Source organism: Apium graveolens, chromosome 8, assembly GCF_009905375.1.
Source record: "Apium graveolens cultivar Ventura chromosome 8, ASM990537v1, whole genome shotgun sequence".
In the NCBI taxonomy this organism is placed as follows: Eukaryota; Viridiplantae; Streptophyta; class Magnoliopsida; order Apiales; family Apiaceae; genus Apium; species Apium graveolens.
Window position 1 is genome coordinate 248300589 of NC_133654.1, and position 20084 is coordinate 248320672.

The 20084-nt window shown below is 30.1% G+C and overlaps 1 protein-coding gene across 1 annotated transcript; it reads right to left on the reverse strand.

Moving 5' to 3' along the window:
• Window positions 1-826: 826 nt before the first annotated feature.
• On the reverse strand, window positions 827-4349 carry LOC141678986 (transcription elongation factor SPT4 homolog 2-like). Its single transcript, XM_074485457.1, has 5 exons — window positions 4158-4349; window positions 3968-4059; window positions 3776-3831; window positions 1869-1930; window positions 827-1062 (listed from the first exon to the last, which is right to left on the reverse strand). Exons 1-5 carry the CDS (start codon window positions 4245-4247, stop codon window positions 1012-1014), a joined length of 351 nt encoding a protein of 116 aa, XP_074341558.1. The 5' UTR covers window positions 4248-4349; the 3' UTR covers window positions 827-1011.
• Window positions 4350-20084: the final 15735 nt, after the last annotated feature.

The following is a 20084-nucleotide window of genomic DNA, read 5'->3' on the forward strand; positions in this document are numbered from 1 at the left end:
ATATTATTCCTTTTCTTCTCCCTTTTCCCAACCAAATAAAAGTAAGTTGCTAATTATAGATGTTTGCTTTAGACAATAGGATTAATTAATTGGGCCAGAGGCCCAATAGGAATTTTGTTAAGCTGTTGTGCTTCTCATCTTCAAAGAACAAGGTAGAAACAAGTTAAAGAAAAGCATGACCTAATAGGATTTGATAAGAAAAGACTCTGAAGATTCTGTGTTCAAAACTACTGTCACCTCGATAAGAAAGAAATTTGCGTTTAGAGTAATTTTGCCAGCAGAATAAGTGTTTAGCTTTATATATATGCCAGAGGTGAGAAAAACTGAAGAAGGATGACCTCTCAAAAGAAAGCTCCAAATGGACATCAATCATGGAACAGATGCTAGGCCAGGTAAGCATAGACATGCAGCAAGAGGGTACCGGGGAAGCTTAAACAAGCAAAACTCGAGAAACACCCACAATTTCAAAGGTGCTTAAAAAGCTAGAAGCATTGGGCCAAGAACATAATTGTCAAATTTCTTAGGCCGCACCAAAGAGTCATGGAAACTTGGCAAGGAAGCTGAGCTCAATAACATCATAAAAATAACTTGCAACAAACAAGGTTCACAAGAGAAAAGACTACAATACTGCCCTCAATAGTTAATGGAAAATCACAAGTTACTAATTGGTTTTTGCCACCTTGAATAACCAGCAGACATAATTCAACCAAAATAAGAAGCACAGAGCTTGTTGAGAATCCAATTAATATCTCCCTCCAACAATATTAAACCATGCCCTCTACCAAAACACTAATATTAATCAACGTATAGATGATACACAATAAAATGTTTAAGTGGCCTTTTCATTTCCATTTCAAAGCTGATGTTCATCAAACATAACTAAACACATAGTCAAGTACACACAAACTACAAATATGCAGAATTTCAGAAATCCTTGGTTTACAGTACTGAAAATCTGCCTACTTGATATGTACTGACATAATCATAGGCAGGTAGACATTTAATTAAAACTCAAAAGCGCTTTGGTGGATTATACGAGACATGCTCATCTTCACAAAGATTCTGTCAAATAAAACAAAAGAAAAGAAAAACAAGTTAGACATCAACATAGTCTTGCAAAATTCCGCCTGACATGAAACTTAGCACATTCTACAATGCATGCCAAGTAGAATGTAGTTCTTGAGAATTACCACAAAAAAAAACTAAGATTACCTAACACTACTTACTTTTATATGTAAAGTTTGTGGAAAACTAATGGTATGTTCCCGAGTTTTATAGGGAGGAAAAGGGAAAGAAAAGAGAAAAGTATTCGAACAAAATGTAAGGCAAATAACTTGTAGATGTTTTTCTTTGCATGTTTTTGAGTTTTTTTTGGAGTGCTTAATAAACACAAACATTAATAACATAGTACATTTTGTTTTAAAGATAGATAAGAAGTTCTATAATATAATATAAAGCTTTCATCTGTACTATCCAGGGGAAAAATACGAGGAAGATGATTATTCTTCCCTTCCCTTTCCTCAACTTCCCATACATAGAACTCGGAACCATGATGCAGAGATAAAAAACACCCCCATTTCTTTACCTTACCTTCCTTACATCTCCCATCCACAGTCAAGGAAATTTTGTGTGGTGTGTGTGTGTGAGGATTAGAAATTAAACAACAGATACGCAGCGTTTTAAATTTTTTAGGGTGCACAGAGAAATGGGAAATATTATTGAAAAGCACAACAGAAGTTCAGACACTAATACTTAAAAGTCATTTTTAATCAACAAGATAGTGAACTAATCCATGGTGCATATGCAGTGATTATAAGAGCAGCGGGATAGTTTCAGAACATTATTCTCATTTCAGATCAAAGGAAAACCTGCAAATCTTCTGGAAGTGAATCTGAAACTGCAAGAGTGTAACAACCAGGTCTAAATCTTCCTGAAATGTACAACACAGTTACCTTATCAAAGAGTGCTGAATAAGCATTTTCAATACAGTAAACAAATTCAGATACATGATTGCTCACTGAACATCACAGAAAGATCAAAAGGCAACCGAAAACGTATCAACCTGCTTTTCTTAAGCCACATCACAGTCATCCTATGTCAAATAAAAGATGCCAACTATATCCTTTATTTCTCAAAATGTATAAATGTTAAAGGTGAATCACTTGATACACACAACTACACAAGTACGAATAAACTGGACATGGACATTCATATTTGTATATTTTCATTGTAGCGACTAGCATCTGAAAAATGAATGTCTTACTTTATGTACAAAGTTCTTTTCAAATGCACACTACACAATACTTTTTAATTTTATAATAAATTTGATGTCGGGTTTAATTGCCAAAATATGCACAAGGATATACTCAAATAGGATTACAAATTCAAAGTTCAAGTCTCACCTATGTACATGAAGCCTACTCCAAACCTTGACCAAGGGATGCGTAATTTATTTGAAAAGTTCAAACTTGTTGCTAAATATATATACAAGAATAGCTTACACTAAAAATGGATGATCTTTATGAATTATGTACGCATTTGTACAGAAAAATGAAACCAGATTCTTTGACACAGTCAATTTTGTATCCAACTAGAACATATCAACTTGCTTTTCTTAAACCACATCACTATCACCCCATGTCAAATTAAAGATGCCTAACATATTCTTTATCTCTCAAAATGTATCAATATTAATGGTTAACCACTTGACACAATTACAAAAGTGCAAATATAACTGGACACAGACATTCATATTTGTGTATTTGCATTGTAGTGACTAGCATCTGAAAAATGAATATGTCTTTCTTGCCTTTTCTATAAGTACACAGTTCTTCTCAAATGCACAGGAATGTACTCTCGTAAGATTATAAATTCAAAGTTCAAGTCTCACCTATGTACATAAAGCCTACTCCAAACCTTGACATGGGATGCATGATAGATTCAAAGTTCAAGTTTAAATTTGTTGCTAAATATATATACAAGAATATCTTACACCAACAATAGACGATCTTTATGTATTATGTAAGCATTTATACAGAAAAAAGAACTAATATTCTTTGTTACAGTTAATTTTGAAACCTACTTGGCTACTTACTATAATCTTATGAGCAGACAGATGCGAACAATTGCGAAACACAACTTGTCACTACAGCTAGATATGATTCTCACATTCTTTTTATTTTTTTTGAAAATCAAAGTTTTAATTGTCTGATAAGTTCTTTCGTCAATTTGGAAGAAAACTTAGATATACTGTATAGCAATTAGCAATTTTCATATTAGGGAGTTGTAATATCAAAAATGATTGTTAACAGTCCTCTTGTCCTTTAATTCAAATTAAATTGCAATACGTAGCATTTAGCAGCAACTATCATCAAAGTTTGGCTCTAAGGGTAGGGAAGTCAAAAAACTGCGGGTCCAAATTCAATAGTCTTACACTAATGTCTCCTTTTTGTTACAGGCCAGCGCAAGTCTTACTTATCCTAATCTTGCCAAGGACAAAGTCGCACATAATCTCGATAGTTTCTAGTTGAGTAATTAGTACTCCACATTTTTTAATTAAACTAATAAAAAAACTTAATACTATGATTTCAAAATGATCCTAAAAAGCTAGAAAAATGGAACAAATCTTGTATTTTCAACCACAAACCAATGCCGAATGCTTAAAAAATCCCGAACACCAAAATAAAAAAACAAATATGCAAACGGGAAAAAGCACAAAATAAAAAAAATACACCAAAAAGATAAGCCTTAAACTTTTGACAACCATGGAACTTACCAATACGAAGCCACCTAGCAGCCCAGCTTCTGGGTGGATCCATAACTGAGATCACCCTAATACAATTAAACAACCCCATAAACAAAACCATTTTCACAACATATATGTAAACACCCATTTCACATAAAACACAAACACACAGTAACACACTCCAAAACACAAAAATAAAAAACTATCTTAAATAAAAATTACCCAGAAAAATTAGGAGTAGTACAATCAGCAACACGCTCCTGATCTTCATCCATTTTGAAAAAAGGGCAATTCTCACACCCTGATTCTCTAAACTGCAATTATTCAAAAAATTACAAAACTCTAATTAGGGTTTTTAATACAAACAGAAATTAAAAAAAAACAATTATAAGTAGTAAATAAAAAGACAGACCTGGTCGTAGGTTTTGACAAGCTTGCAACGAAGACAAGCTCGAAGTTCGTGTCCGAAACTAGTGGGAATCTGTGCAGCTGCGTGTGCCATTGTTGTCTTGTTCGAAGTTTCGATGGAACACAACAGAGAGATGTTTCTTGATTTGTTTTACTTGGTTTTCAAGAACTTTCCAGGGGCTTGTTGTGTAGGAATGTATGTGGGTTTATATATTTGTGTGTTTTAGCCCAATGTATGATTTGAAAAACCCGATAGGTAAAAGTAGGCTCTAAAGTCTAAAGGCCCAAATTTTATCATGAAATTTCCTAGTTTTAACATTTTGGTCCGGATTCGAATTTAAATAACAGAGCAGTTGTCTGGTTTGGTCGTTATGAATAATAATATCATTTCACAGCTGTTAAAATCATATTGTTAATATGATAAGGTTATGTGGTTGGGTCACCTAAGAATGTTAAAATCATATTAAAACTCCACCCCTACTTCTAATGCATACCCATTGTAAAAGTTAATATGGTTTCTAATACATTTATAAAAAGTAAGTAGTGATAATAAAATGCAATTAATTTAAATTAAAATATTATAATATATCAAAATATTAATATACTTTAAAATATATAATAAATAGATAAAAATTCCAAAAAAAATATTAAAATGTAAATAATAAAATTAAAGGAAAACAGAAAAATGAACCATGTTTATACATGAGATATATAATCATAACATAAACACTTCAAAACAGATATAGAAAAACTTGAAAATATATTATAAATTACTTGGCATATTTAAATATATTTCATACAAATAAAATAAATAACAATTAATTTCAGTTAAAATATTATAATTATATCAAAATATTAATATAATTTAAAATATAAAATACATAAATAGATATAAATTTCAAAAAAATACTAAAATATAAATAATCAAATTAACAAGAATACGGAAAAATATAACATATTTATAAATGAGATATAATAACCATGACATAAGCACTACAGTTTTTTTTAAAAAAAACTTGAAAATATATTATAAATTATTTGCCATGTTTAAAAATATATTTTATATAATATAATTTAAAAAGATATATATTAGAGAAAATAATAATAACAAACAAGTAAAAATAAATTTTATCACACTATATTTTGGTAAAATAATAATAATCACATAGAAATGTTATACAATTTTTTTTTAAGATGACTTTAAATTTTTAGTTAAAAATTTAACTACACATTTATTCCCAATGTTAAAAAAATTAAAATAAATTAACATATATAATGTAAAATTATACAAAATGTAAATATTTAAATTGATTGAAATTATTATTTTTCAAGAATAAAGCTGTAAATAAGTTAAAAAAATATATTTTATATAATATAATTTAAAAAGATATAAATAAGAGAAAATATTAATTATAAACATGTAAAAATAAATTTTTACTACACTTGATAAAATAATAATCACCATAAAAACGTGTTATGAAATTTTTTTAAAGGTGATTTTGATATAATTTAAAAGGATATAAATACGAGAAAATATTAATTATAAACATGTAAAAATAAACTTTACTACACTTAATACAATAATAATCACCATATAAACATGTTATGACAAAAACTTTTAGAGTGATTTTAAATTTTTAATTACACATTTCAACACAAATATTCTCAATTTTTATGCTAGAAAATTAAAAAAAAAATTATATTTTTTGGTAAATTAATTATCATCACATAGAAATGTTATACAAATTTTTTTTAAGAAGACTTTAAATTTTTAGTTATAAATTTAACTACACATTTATTCCCAATATTTATGCTAAAAAATTAAAATAAATTAACATATATAATGTAAAATTATACAAAAAGTAAATATTTAAATTGATTGAAATTAATATTTTTCAAGAATAGAGCTCTAAATAAGTTAAAAATATATTTTATATAATATAATTTAGAAAGATATAAATAAGAGAAAATATTAATTATAAACATGTAAAAATAAATTTTACTACACTTAATAAAATAATAATCACCATATAAACATGTTATGAAAAAAACTTTTAAGGTGATTTTGATATAATTTAAAAGGATATAAATACGAGAAAATATTAATTATAAACATGTAAAAATAAATTTTAATACACTGAGTAAAATAATAATCACCATATAAACATGTTATGAAAAAAACTTTTAAGGTGATTTTGAATTTTTAGTTATAAATTTCAACACAAATATACTCAATTTTTATGCTAGAAAATTAAATAAAAATCAACAAATATAATGTAAAATTATACAAAAAGTAGATAATTAGATTTATTGAAGTTGATATTTTGCAAAAATATAGTTGTAGAAAGGTTAAAATTAATAATTTCACTAAAATAAACGGAAAAATTATTGTATACAGTATAACAATGATACTAAACAAAACTACAAATTGTTAATTTCAAAATTTCAAAATTACAAAAACGCAAAATTATATCAAATTCACATTTTAAAATTAAATAAAATTATATATTTATATATATATATATAAATTTGTGTGTGTATGTATTACTAAAAGAAATTAAATCAAATTATAAGACTAAATTAGCAAATATAGATATTTTTAAAAGAATATTAAAAATTATAAAAGTATTTATAAAAAATGTCACAGGTGTTAAAATCATATTAAAACCACACCCCTCTTCCAATGCATAAACAATGTAAAAGTTAATATTGTTTCTAATACATTCATAATAAGTAAGTATTGACAGTAAAATGCAATTAATTTCAATTAAAATATTATAATACATCAAAATAATAATATAATTTAAAATATATAATAAATAGATATAAATTCCAAAGAAAATATTAAAATGTAAATAATAAAATTAAAGGAAAACCAAAAAATGTACCATGTTTATACATGAGATATAATAATTAGAACATAAACACTACAAAACAAATATAGAAAAACTTGAAAATATATTATATATTGCTTGGCATATTTAAAAATATATTTCATACAAATAAAATAAATAGCAATTAATTTAAGTTAAAATATTAAAATTATATTAAAATATTAATATAATTTAAAATATATAATACATAAATAAAAATAAATTCCAAAGAAAATACTAAAATATAAATAATCAAATTAACAAGAATACTAAAATATATAAAATATTTATAAATGAGATATAATAACCATGACATAAGCACTACATAACAAATATAAAAAAACTTGAAAATATATTATAAATTACTTGGAATGTTTAAAATTATATTTTATATATCATAATTTAAAAGGATATAAATAAGAGAAAATAATAATTATAAACATGTAAAAATAATTTTACTACACTTAAAAAAATAATAATTACCATATAAACATGTTATGAAATTTTTTTTAAGAAGATTTTGATATAATTTAATAGGTTATAAATAAGAGAAAATAATAATTATAAACATGTAAAAATAAATTTTACTACACTTAATAAAATAATAATCACCGTATAAATATGTTATGAAAAAACTTTTAAGGTGATTTTGAATTTTTAGTTACAAATTTCAACACAAATATTCTCAATATTTATGCTAAAAAATTAAACACAAATTATCAAATATAATGTAAAATTATACAAAAAGTAGATACTGAGATTTATTGAAGTTAATATTTTGCAAAAATATTAATGTATATAAGTTGTAAATAATAATTTCACTAGAATAAACAGAAAAATTATTGTATACGATATAACAATGATACTAAAAAAACTACAAACTCGATTAATTTCATAATTACAAAAGAAAAAATATTTCAAATTCACAATATAAAATTAAGTGAAATTATATATATATATATATATATATATATATATATATATGAGTGTGTGTATGTGTGTATTACTACCATTAAAAGTAAATGAAATCAAATTATAAGACTAAACTATCAAATATAGCAATTTTTAAAAGAAGATTAAATATTATAAAAGTATTTACAAGGGTGTTAAAATCATATTAAAACCACACTGTAAAAGTTAATATTGTTTCTAATACATTTATAATAAGTAAGTATTAACAATAAAATGCAATGAATTTCAATTAAATTATTATAATCTATCAAAATATTAATATAATTTAAAATATATAATAAATAGATATAAATGAAATTACACCTAGAGGGGGGTGAATAGGTGATTATGGCTAACTAGGATTACTTTTAAATTTTACCCGATAATAGCTTACTGAGATTTTACCAACTGAACTATAATCTGACAATGATAGTAAGCTGAGATGACTAAATGCAATGCAGAAAATAATGTGCAGGAAAGTAAATAGAACACACAAGAATTTTAGCCAGGTTCGACCCCTAATCCCCTATGGTCTACGTCCTCGTCCCTTACCAACTTGGTAAGAGAATATATTATTGATCAATGAAGGTTACAACAAGATATCTCCCTTTATCCCAGCTGCTGATAATGGCTTGCTGAAACCCTGTTTAAGAACCTGCTCTCTAAGTACTATACTACCCCGTAGTACAAACTTCTCTAGCAAGTACCACTAAACCCTTGTTTCCCTAGCCAACTTATCCAGCAACTAATCAATACAATTTGAACAATACAAATCAATGATAAAGTTTACAACTCAAACTATAAACTCTCTCTAAGATGAAACACGTGTATATATTTAGAGCTCGAGAGTATTTTGAAATCAATAAAGATCAGGAGTTGTATGTGTTCTTGCTTGCAAAGTCGTCCTTTAAAAAACTGCAAGAAAACCTCTTATATAACCACACATTAACGTTTGAAAACAGCCTCAACAAATTACAACGGCTAGAATCCAATTCTACCGTGTAAGATCGTTGGGATGGTTTCCAACGTTCATGTTTACGTTAGATAGAAGAGAAAGAAAGATGTCCAACGTACAGAAAATATCTCTTCTATTTAGTAGAGGATAAAACGTTTTAATAAGAAGATAGGAGAAAGAGTTTGAAAGTGAAACAAACTCCTATTCTTTAGGAAATCAATTTGAATGATTAAAAACATTTTATAAAAGAGCTCTATATATATCATGCACGTATATTATATTAGAGAAGTCCTTACAACTGATATATATGAAGATCCTATAAAATCTCCATGAAATTCGACTTCCTTGTTGAATCTGGACTGTGCATCTTGGCTTGCTGTTATTCTGACAATCGTGATCATAGCTTGCTGAAATAGATTATTGTCTTATGATAGCTTGCTGTCATGATACTTAAACAACACTGATATCAAGCTGTTATATCCTGCAAATATTCTCAAATAACAACATGATGGCTTGCTGTGTTGTGATCATCAAAACTAAGGAGTTACAATCTCCCCCTTTTTGATGATTACACACATTTAGGAGAATTATAAAAACTCCCCCTAAATCTATGCAAATCTCAAAATTGTATAACCTGTTACTGCAATTAAAATATAAATGACACACATGCATATCCAAAATAACCAACATAGCAGCATTATATCATTACATCAATTCTTAAAAACTAAAAGTCAATTAAGTCTTAAATAACAGCCAACATAAACCAAGTAGCAAACCACAGATGAAACATAAGCCAACAGATAGTCTTAATAATCAGGCATAAATATAAGCATAAAATAAGTCTCCTAAATTTCTCCCCCTTAAAGCATAAAAAAGATCTAGGTTGAAGGCTGATCAGAAGTGTTGACAGCATCATCCTTTGGAGAAAAATAAGCATCTAGCTGATCTTCATTTTCCACATTTCCAGCAGCATTTACCAAATCATCTAGTCCAGTTTCCAAAACAACATTTGATTGAGAAGCCGAGGGTTTTGCAGCAGACATGAAGTTAAGCATAATATCTTTCAATCCCTTAATCTCAGTCTTCAGCTGATTCACTTGCTCTGTAGTAGCATCCATATGTCCAAAAAGCAGAATATTGTCATCTTGAATACCCTTAAGCAATTGCATCATCTCGGCAGTTGGAGAAAAGGCTGAGGGCTCATCTACAGCAGGGGTTTCAGTAGGTAGAGTAGGAATGATCCTGACCAACTCACCTTTTTCAATATGCAAGTTTGACATTGCTAAGGTTTTAGCATCCAACACCTCCTTTACAGACAACTTATCAGCATACTTAAGATCAATCTTAAACGAGTCAAAAATCTTGGATAATAACAACCCATAAGGCAAACCTATTTTCTTCTGATTCACAACAGCTAGCATATTCTTGAGAATCAAATGAGACAAGTCAAAAGCCCTACCTGCTAAAATCATGGCAACCACAATAACATCCTGACAACTCAAACTATAGACTCTCTTCAATAAAATACGCTTATATATTTAGAGCTCGAGAGTATTTTAGAAATAATAAAGATCAGGAGTTGTATGTGTTCTTGCTTGCAAATTTTTCAGTCATAAAACTGCAAGAAACCACATATATAACCACACATTAACGTTTGAAACATTCTCAACAACTTACAACGGCTAGAATCCAATTCTACCGTTTAAGATCGTTGGGATGGTTTCCAACGTTCATGTGTACGTTAGATAGAAGAGAAAGAAAGATGTCCAACGTAAAATTACACCTAGAGGGGGGTGAATAGGTGATTATGGCTAACTAGGATTACTTTTAAATTTTAAACAGAAAATGAGCCATTGGAGTGACTAAAGTAGTGGATGGAGGTTGGGGATTTTCTTCCATATTGCTATCAGACCCTAACAGCAACTTAAATTGATACATTATAGAAAAATCAGGTAACAAAACATAACCCTTTCCAGTAAAAACCTCAATCTCAGTTGGATTCTCAAACTTAATTAATGAGCTAAGAAAAGGAGGGTTCAATCGAATGCGCTTATCACGAACTGTGGACACACAATTTCCAAACTTATCCTCATGCAAATTTGCATAAAATTCACGAACTAAATCAGGGTAATAAACTTTCGGTAATTCAAGCACAAAATTATCCATACCAACAGTCTTAAACAAAGCTAAAGCACCAGATTCTTGAAGAAGCTTACCGATGACTGGAATACCAGGAAGAATGGGACGAGAATCCAATGCATTCTCAGTGAACCTCTGTTCCAAATCCGGAGAGTCAAATGATAGAGTGATCTTGAGCTTCTTGGAATCAGGAGTTTGAGACATTTCATCGGCACTTTCATTTCCCAAATCAACCACAGTGTTATCTTGTTTAGAGACAGAACGATTGGCGAGAAGATTTGATTTCCTTGTTGCTCGAACTATGATGAGATCAAATTGATGATGTTGGAGAGAAGACGGTAAGTAGAAAAATAACTGAGCGGCGGTGAAATAAGAAGTGAAAACCCTAACCCGTGTTTTGATAGCCTTTTTAGGGGAGAATTTAGGATAAGATGTAAAAACAAATAATAATTATCCTAATTCTAACACTTATCAAAATAACATCTTAAATCTATCTAAAACACCACAATTAGCACTTTAATCATTTACCAATTAAATCAGCAAATCATGCAAATATTTAAACATAATTAAACAGAGAATGACATATCATAATTAACAAAAAAAAACTTAACACAAAAAAATGTCATTTAAATAACCAATCATAGTAAGCTAATATGAAAAATGATAGTAAGCCAACATTACCAAATTTCCAAAGATAACTTGCTATTATACACTGCACATGCCAAGTTCCCTTCGAATGGTTGAAAATCTTGCTTCGCCAAGGGGTTTTGTAAAGATATCTGCCAATTGATATTCAGTAGGTACAAAAACTAATTCAATCTTACCTTTGGCAGCATTATCTCTCAAGAAATGATGACGAACATCAATATGCTTTGTTCTTGAGTGATTAACTGGATTCTTTGATATGTTGATGGTGCTAGTGTTGTCACAATAGATTGGAACTTTGCCACACTTGATTCCAAAATCTCGTAGAGTCTGAATCATCCATAAAATTTGAGAGCAACAGCTACCAGCTGCCAAATACTCACCTTCTGCTGTGGATAATGCAACTGAAGTTTGTTTCTTACTTTGCCAAGATACGAGACTTTGTCCTAAATATGTACAAACACCACTTGTACTCTTTCTATCAGTTTGATAACCTGCATAGTCAGCATCACTATACCCCACAAGATCAAATGTGCTTGTAATAGGATAAAATAACCCAAGATTAATAGTCCCACTTAAATATCGAAATATTCTTTTAACTGCATTTAAGTGTGATTCCTTAGGTTTAGCTTGAAAACGAGCACAAACACATACACTATACATAATATATGGCCGAGAAGCAGTAAGATATAAAAGACTACCAATCATACCTCTATACTTCTTGATATCAACATCTTTACCTTTTTCATCCGATGTCAGCTTGCTATTTTGATTCATTGGAGTAGATTTCGGCTTGACATTGTCAAAACCAAATCTGGTCAGCAAATTCTTGACATATTTTGATTGACGCACATAAATTCCATCTTTAGATTGTTTAATTTGGAGCCCCAAGAAATAATTGAGCTCACCCATCATGCTCATGTCAAATTCACTGCTCATACACTTAGAAAACCACTCACACATAGAATCATTAGTGGATCCAAAGATTATATCATCTACATATATCTGGACAACCAAAATATCATTATCATTTTACTTAGTAAATAAAGTAGGATCAATTTTACCTCGAATGAAGCCATTTTTGATCAAAAACATACTAAGCCTCTTGTACCAAGCCCTTGGTGCTTGCTTTAAGCCATATAATGCCTTCTTAAGCTTGTAGACATAATCTGGATGTTGTCCATGTTCAAAACCAGGGGGTTGCTTGACATAAACTTCCTCTTCCAGAAATCCATTAAGAAAAGCACTTTTGACGTCCATTTGATGTAGCTTGATCTTCTTGTAGCATGCATAAGCAAGAAGCATCCTAATTGATTCCAATCTAGCTACTGGAGCATAAGTTTGATCAAAGTCAATGCCTTCTTGTTGGTTGTACCCTTGTGCCATGAGCCTTGCTTTATTTCGAGTAACAGTACCAAATTCATCCACTTTATTCTTGAAAATCCATTTTGTACCAATGATTGAAGCATCCTTTGGTGGCTTGACCAGTTCCCAAACATCACATCGTTCGAATTGATTGAGTTCTTCTTGCATAGTCGTGATCCAATTTTCATCTTCAAGTGCTTCTTTGACATTCTTGGGTTCCTCTTGAGCTAAAAATGCAGCATAAGCACAAAAGTTTGCAGTGCCTTTTCTTGTCTTGAGACCATCAGAAATATCACCAATAACCTGTTCTGGAGGGTGATTCTTCACTGTCCGTGTAGCTTTTGGCAATGAATGCTTTGCAATATCTTCATGTGAAGTCTTCCTTATCTTAGATGGAGGAGCTAAGTCTTCACCATCATAGATTGACATTTTATCCTTTGCTCTATTTCCTCTAGGACCATCAAGAGTAATCTTTGCCATCTTTACAATTGCATCATCAACTGGAGTAGAAGGTTCTGCTTGCTGATTTCCTGAGGCAGTTTCAATTTTAGCTTGCTGTTTTCCAGAATCAGTCTCTGTTTCAGCTTGCTGTTTTGGAGTAGCCTTCTCTGTTTCAGCTTGCTGTTGTCCAGCTTCAGCTGCATTATCTTCCTCGTCTCTTGGAAGATCATTGTTAGGTTCTTGAAAAGTAACATCTATAGATTCCTCAACAATATGCTTAGATAAATTATAAACTCTATAGGTTTTACTATTCATAGAATAACCAAGAAAAATAGCTTCATAAGATTTAGCATCAAATTTACCATCATTACCAATTGTCTTGAGCACAAAACACTTTGAGCCAAAGATTCTGAAGTAACTGATGTTGGGCCTCTTTTTCTTGAGCAATTCATATGGAGTCTTGTCCAAAATAGGTCTTATCAATACTCTATTCAGAATATAGCATGCTGTGTTGACTGCTTCTGCCCAAAAACTTCTAGGTAACTTGCTTTCTTGCAACAAAGTCCTTGCTGTCTCTTGCAGTGACCTATTCTTGCGTTCCACCACACCATTTTGTTGTGGAGTCCTTGGAGCCGAGAATTCATGTGATATTCCTCTTTCTTCACAGTAAGTAAAAAAGTCTTTTTGGAATTCACCACCTCGATCACTCCGTATTCCTACAAGCTTTGTATTGAGCTTATTCTCAAGTAATTTAATTAGTTTCTCAAACTCATTAAAAGCAACATCTTTAGTTCTAAGAAACAATACCCATGTAAAACGAGAATAATCATCAACAATTACAAAACCATATTGCTTACCTCCTATACTTTTATAAGCTTCTGGACCAAATAAGTCTAAATGTAAAAGTTCTAAGGGTTTAGAAGTAGATACCATTTTCTTTGCTTTGTGAGTACTTCTAATTTGCTTGCCTAATTGGCATGCCGAACACACCTCAGTCTTGACATACTTGATTTTGGGTAAACCTCTGACTAGCTTCTTCTTTGAAAGCTTGTTAAGTAGGTCCATGTGAGCATGACCCAATCTTCTATGCCAAACATAAGGATCAGTGTCTATTGCAGCAAGATAGCAAGCTGTTTTCTGCAACTCAAAGTCCAAAATATATATATTTCCTTCCCTTCTAGCAACTAGGGGGACTTTGTTAGTACCAATAGTAATAATACACTTATCAATACCAAAGTTAACAGTATGACCATCATCATATAACTGACTTATGCTAAGCAGATTATATTTAAGGCCTTTAACATATTGAACTTTATTAATTGAAATGTGTTTATTACCTATTTTACCTTTTCCAAGAATTTGAAGAGTTTTGCTATCACCAATAGTCACTCTTCCACCCTTTTTCATCTGAAGACTCAAGAATTGTGCTTTCTCTCCACTCATATGTCTAGTACATCCGCTATCTACAATCCATTGAGTTGATTTGACTCGAGCGGCAAGACACATCTACAAAACAAATAAAACAACTCAACCTTTTGGTACCCAAAGTTTGTTGGGTCCGACATGGTTAGCAGATAAAACATATAAAACATGTAAATCAGATTTTTTTATCCATTTTTGGATAAATCTAGGTGATTTAACTCTGCCAGCCTGATGATGGTAAGTTGTCTTTGTTCTGCCATTCTGATCATAGTAAGCTGTTTTCTGTTTGTTTCCTCCATGGTATGATTTTTGTCCATTCTGAACTTTGCAATGCTTTTCAAGATGCCCTTTCTTTCCTCATCTGTTGCATATCTTCCAAGGCATAGCATAAGCATAGGGTATGCCATGTTTTCCTTCATATCTTAGAGCTTTGTCCTTCTTATTTGCATTCATTCCAATTCCTTCTCTGACCAATGGAATATTTGTGTTGTTCATCATAGATTTGAGACTTTCTTCTCCTTGAACAAACGATCCCATGCCCTTTTTTAGATCCTCCACTTCCTTTGTGAGCAGATCAATCTTTTCAGCTTGCTGACTTATGATTTCAGCTTGCTGAGATGGTTCTTCTGCTTGATTTGAAGGTGTTGCATCTATTGATTCTCTGAGTTTGAACAGCTCCAAACATTCATCCCTTGCTTCAATCTCCTTCTTTAACTCCGTGATCTCCATTAATTGAGTCTTGTTTCTTTTGAGGAGAATTTTGTTGAAGTTTTCCACATGACTAACTTTAGCTTGAAGATCCTTGATTTCAGCCTCTTTGTCAGCTTGTGTAGGTACCTTCTTGTCAATCCAAGTATCTACTTTGCTCATCAAATCTTGAACCACAGTCTTGAGATAATTATTCTTCTCTTTTAGCTTGCTATTTTCAGCTTTAAGAGAATAATATTCACCCATAGATACATTCTTACATTCCTGCATGGTTAGTGGTTCCAAAACAATATTTTCAGAAGATAAATTATATTTACAAGAGTTTACCTCACTCTGATCTTCTTCTGAATCACTTTCTAGGTATCCACTTTCTGAATTTCCTCGAACAGAATCATCATCAAGTCCAACTAGGGCAAGATTAACCATGTCTCCACTTGAATCATCACTGGAAACCGAGTCATCATCACTCCAAGTCATTAGAGCTTTAGCCTTCTTCTTATCCTTGAAGACAGTTTGCTGTTTTGACTTCAATTTGTAGCAGTCCCGCTTATAATGGCCTGGCTTTCCACATTCAAAGCATGTCTGATCTTTAGAATCCTTGTTGGGCTTCTTGTTGTTGGAAAATCTGCCTTTATCTCTTTTCAGCTTGTTCTTCTTCTCGATCATCTTTCTGATCTTCCTGGATATTAAAGCTAGTTCTTCGTCTGACTCATCTTCAGATTCCAGTAAGCTATCATTAGTGTGAAGAGCTAATTGCTTCATTTGAGCAACTGGAGCTTGCATAGAACTTGATTGACTTTCCTTGATTTTGTTTTCAAATTGTTCCAATTCTGCAAAAACAGCCAATTGATCCATAGTATCTATAGTTGGAGAGGATTCTAGAGCTGTTACCTTTGGTTCATAGATAAATGGCACAGCACTAAGTATCTTCATGTTGATTTCCTCTTGTGGGATATGTTTGCCAAGCTGCTTTAAGGCATTCAGATTTATCTGGAATCTAGCTTGACTTTCTCGAATAGTTTCTCCGTCTTGAAGCTTGAAATTTCCAAACTCATTCATTAGTTTACTCAATTTCACCTTTCTTAAACTCTTGGATCCTTCGTGATACAATTCCAGAGTATCCCATATCTCTTTAGCTGATTTGCATGAAGAGACTTTATCACATTCACTAGGACATAACCCATTCATGAGAGAATTCCTAGCCTTTCCATTGAAGCTGTATTTGATTAGTTCAGCCTCTGTGAGATCATCAATGTCTTTCACTTTGACTTCTTTGTCCTTGAACTCAAAAGGACCCTTCTGAACAACTCTCAAAGCTAGTGGCTCCCTGGATAGATACACTTCCATGCGACCTTTCCACCAGTTATAGTTTCTGTACCAAGCAAGAGAGGTGCTCGGTAATCTGAGGTTCCTTCGGGATATTTGTCAGCCATTTTGATCGAATACTATTCCTGTTACAGAAAGATTAGTATACCAAAGCTCTGATACCAACTGAAATTACACCTAGAGGGGGGGTGAATAGGTGATTATGGCTAACTAGGATTACTTTTAAATTTTACCCGATAATAGCTTACTGAGATTTTACCAACTGAACTATAATCTGACAATGATAGTAAGCTGAGATGACTAAATGTAATGCAGAAAATAATGTGCAGGAAAGTAAATAGAGCACACAAGAATTTTAGCCAGGTTCGACCCCTAATCCCCTATGGTCTACGTCCTGATCCCTTACCAACTTGGTAAGAGAATATATTATTGATCAATGAAGGTTACAACTACAAGATACAACAATATATCTCCCTTTATCCCAGCTGCTGATAATGGCTTGCTGAAACCCTGTTTAAGAACCTGCTCTCTAAGTACTATACTACCCCGTAGTACAAACTCCTCTAGCAAGTACCACTAAACCCTTGTTTCCCTAGCCAACTTATCCAGCAACTAATCAATACAATTTGAACAATACAAATCAATGATAAAGTTTACAACTCAAACTATAAACTCTCTCTAAGATGAAACACGTGTATATATTTAGAGCTCGAGAGTATTTTGAAATCAATAAAGATCAGGAGTTGTATGTGTTCTTGCTTGCAAAGTCGTCCTTTAAAAAACTGCAAGAAAACCTCTTATATAACCACACATTAACGTTTGAAAACAGCCTCAATAAATTACAACGGCTAGAATCCAATTCTACCGTGTAAGATCGTTGGGATGGTTTCCAACGTTCATGTGTATGTTAGATAGAAGAGAAAGAAAGATGTCCAACGTACAGAAAATATCTCTTCTATTTAGTAGAGGATAAAACGTTTTAATAAGAAGATAGGAGAAAGAGTTTGAAAGAGAAACAAACTCCTATTCTTTAGGAAATCAATTTGAATGATTAAAAACATTTTATAAAAGAGCTCTATATATATCATGCACGTATATTATATTAGAGAAGTCCTTACAACTGATATATATGAAGATCCTATAAAATCTCCATGAAATTCGACTTCCTTGTTGAATCTGGACTGTGCATCTTGGCTTGCTGTTATTCTGACAATCGTGATCATAGCTTGCTGAAATAGATTACTGTCTTATGATAGCTTGCTGTCATGATACTTAAACAGCACTGATATCAAGCTGTTATATCCTGCAAACATTCTCAAATAACAACATGATGGCTTGCTGTGTTGTGATCATCAAAACTAAGGAGTTACAATAAATTCCAAAAAAATATTATAATATAAATAATCAAATTAAAGGAAAACCGAAAAATGTATCATGTTATATAATAATCATAACATAAACACTAATATTGAAAAACTTGAAAATATATTATAAATTATTTGGCATATTTAAAAATATATTTCATACAAATAAAATAAATAGCAAATAATTTAAGTTAAAATATTATAATTATATCAAAATATTAATATCTTTTAAAATATATAATACATAAATATATATAAATTCCAAACAAAATACTAAAATGTAAATAATCAAATTAATAGAAATACGGAAATATATAACATATTTATACATGAGATATAATAACCATGACATAAGCACTACAAAACAAATATAAAAAAATTAAAAATATATTATAAATTACTTGGCAAGTTTAATAGTATATTTTATATAATATATTTTGAAAAGATATATATTAGAGAAAATAATAATAACAAACATGTAAAAATAAATTTTATCACACTATTTTTTGGTAAAATAATAATCTCACATAGAAATGTTATAAAAAAAACTTATAAGATTATTTTAAATTTTTAGTTACAAATTTCACTACACATGTATTCCCAATATTTATGCTAAAAAATTGAAATGATTTGACATATATAATGTACAATTATATAAAAAGTAGATATTTAGATTGATTGAAATTAATATTTTTCAAGTATAGAATTGTATATAAGTAAAAAAAAAATATATTTTATATAATTCAATTTAAAAGGATATAAATAAGAGAAAATAATAATGATAAACATGTAAAAATAAATTTTACTACACTTAATAAAATAATAATCACCATATAAACATGTTATGAAAAAACTTTTAAGGTGATTTTGATATAATTTAAAAGGATATAAATAAGAGAAAATAATAATTATAAACATGAAAAAATAAATTTTACTACACTTGATAAAATAATACTCACCATGAAAACATTTTATGAAAAAAACTTTTAAGGTGATTTTGAATTTTTAATTACAAATTTCAACACAAATATTCTCAATCTTTATGCTAAAAAATTAAACACAAATGAGCAAATATAATGTAAAATTATGCAAAAATTAGATATTTAGATTTATTAAAGTTAATATTTTACAAAAATATAGTTATAAATATGTTAAAAATAATAATTTCACTAAAATAAACGAAAATATTATTGTATACAACATAACAATGATACTAAAAAATCTACGTACTCTGTTAATTTCAAAATTACAAAAAAGCAAAAATATATCAAATTCACATTCTAAAATTAAATAAAATTATATATATATATATATGTATGTGTTACTACCATTAAAAGTAAATGACATCAAATTATAAGACTAAATTAGTAAATATAGCAATTTTAAAAAGAAAATTAAAAATTATAAAAATATTTATAAATCACCCGTGCATCGCAAGGGTATAAAGCTAGTTTTTTAGAAAGAAATTGTAGTCTTATAAAATGGTCCTTATTCATCTTTTCCAAATAGGATGCTCGTCTTGACACACTCGGTGACCGTTTAAATAACGCACTACTTCAGGAGCGTCGGATTTATGTTTCAACGGTCCGGATTTAAGTTTTTTTTTACCTGCCGCTATAAATATTCGCGGAAAGGAAAAAGTTCTTTCCGCGCATATTTATAGCGGAAGGTAAAAAAAGAATTCTTGAATCCGGGCCGTTGAAATAAGGATCTAAGGGTTGTGAAATAGTGTGTTAGATAAG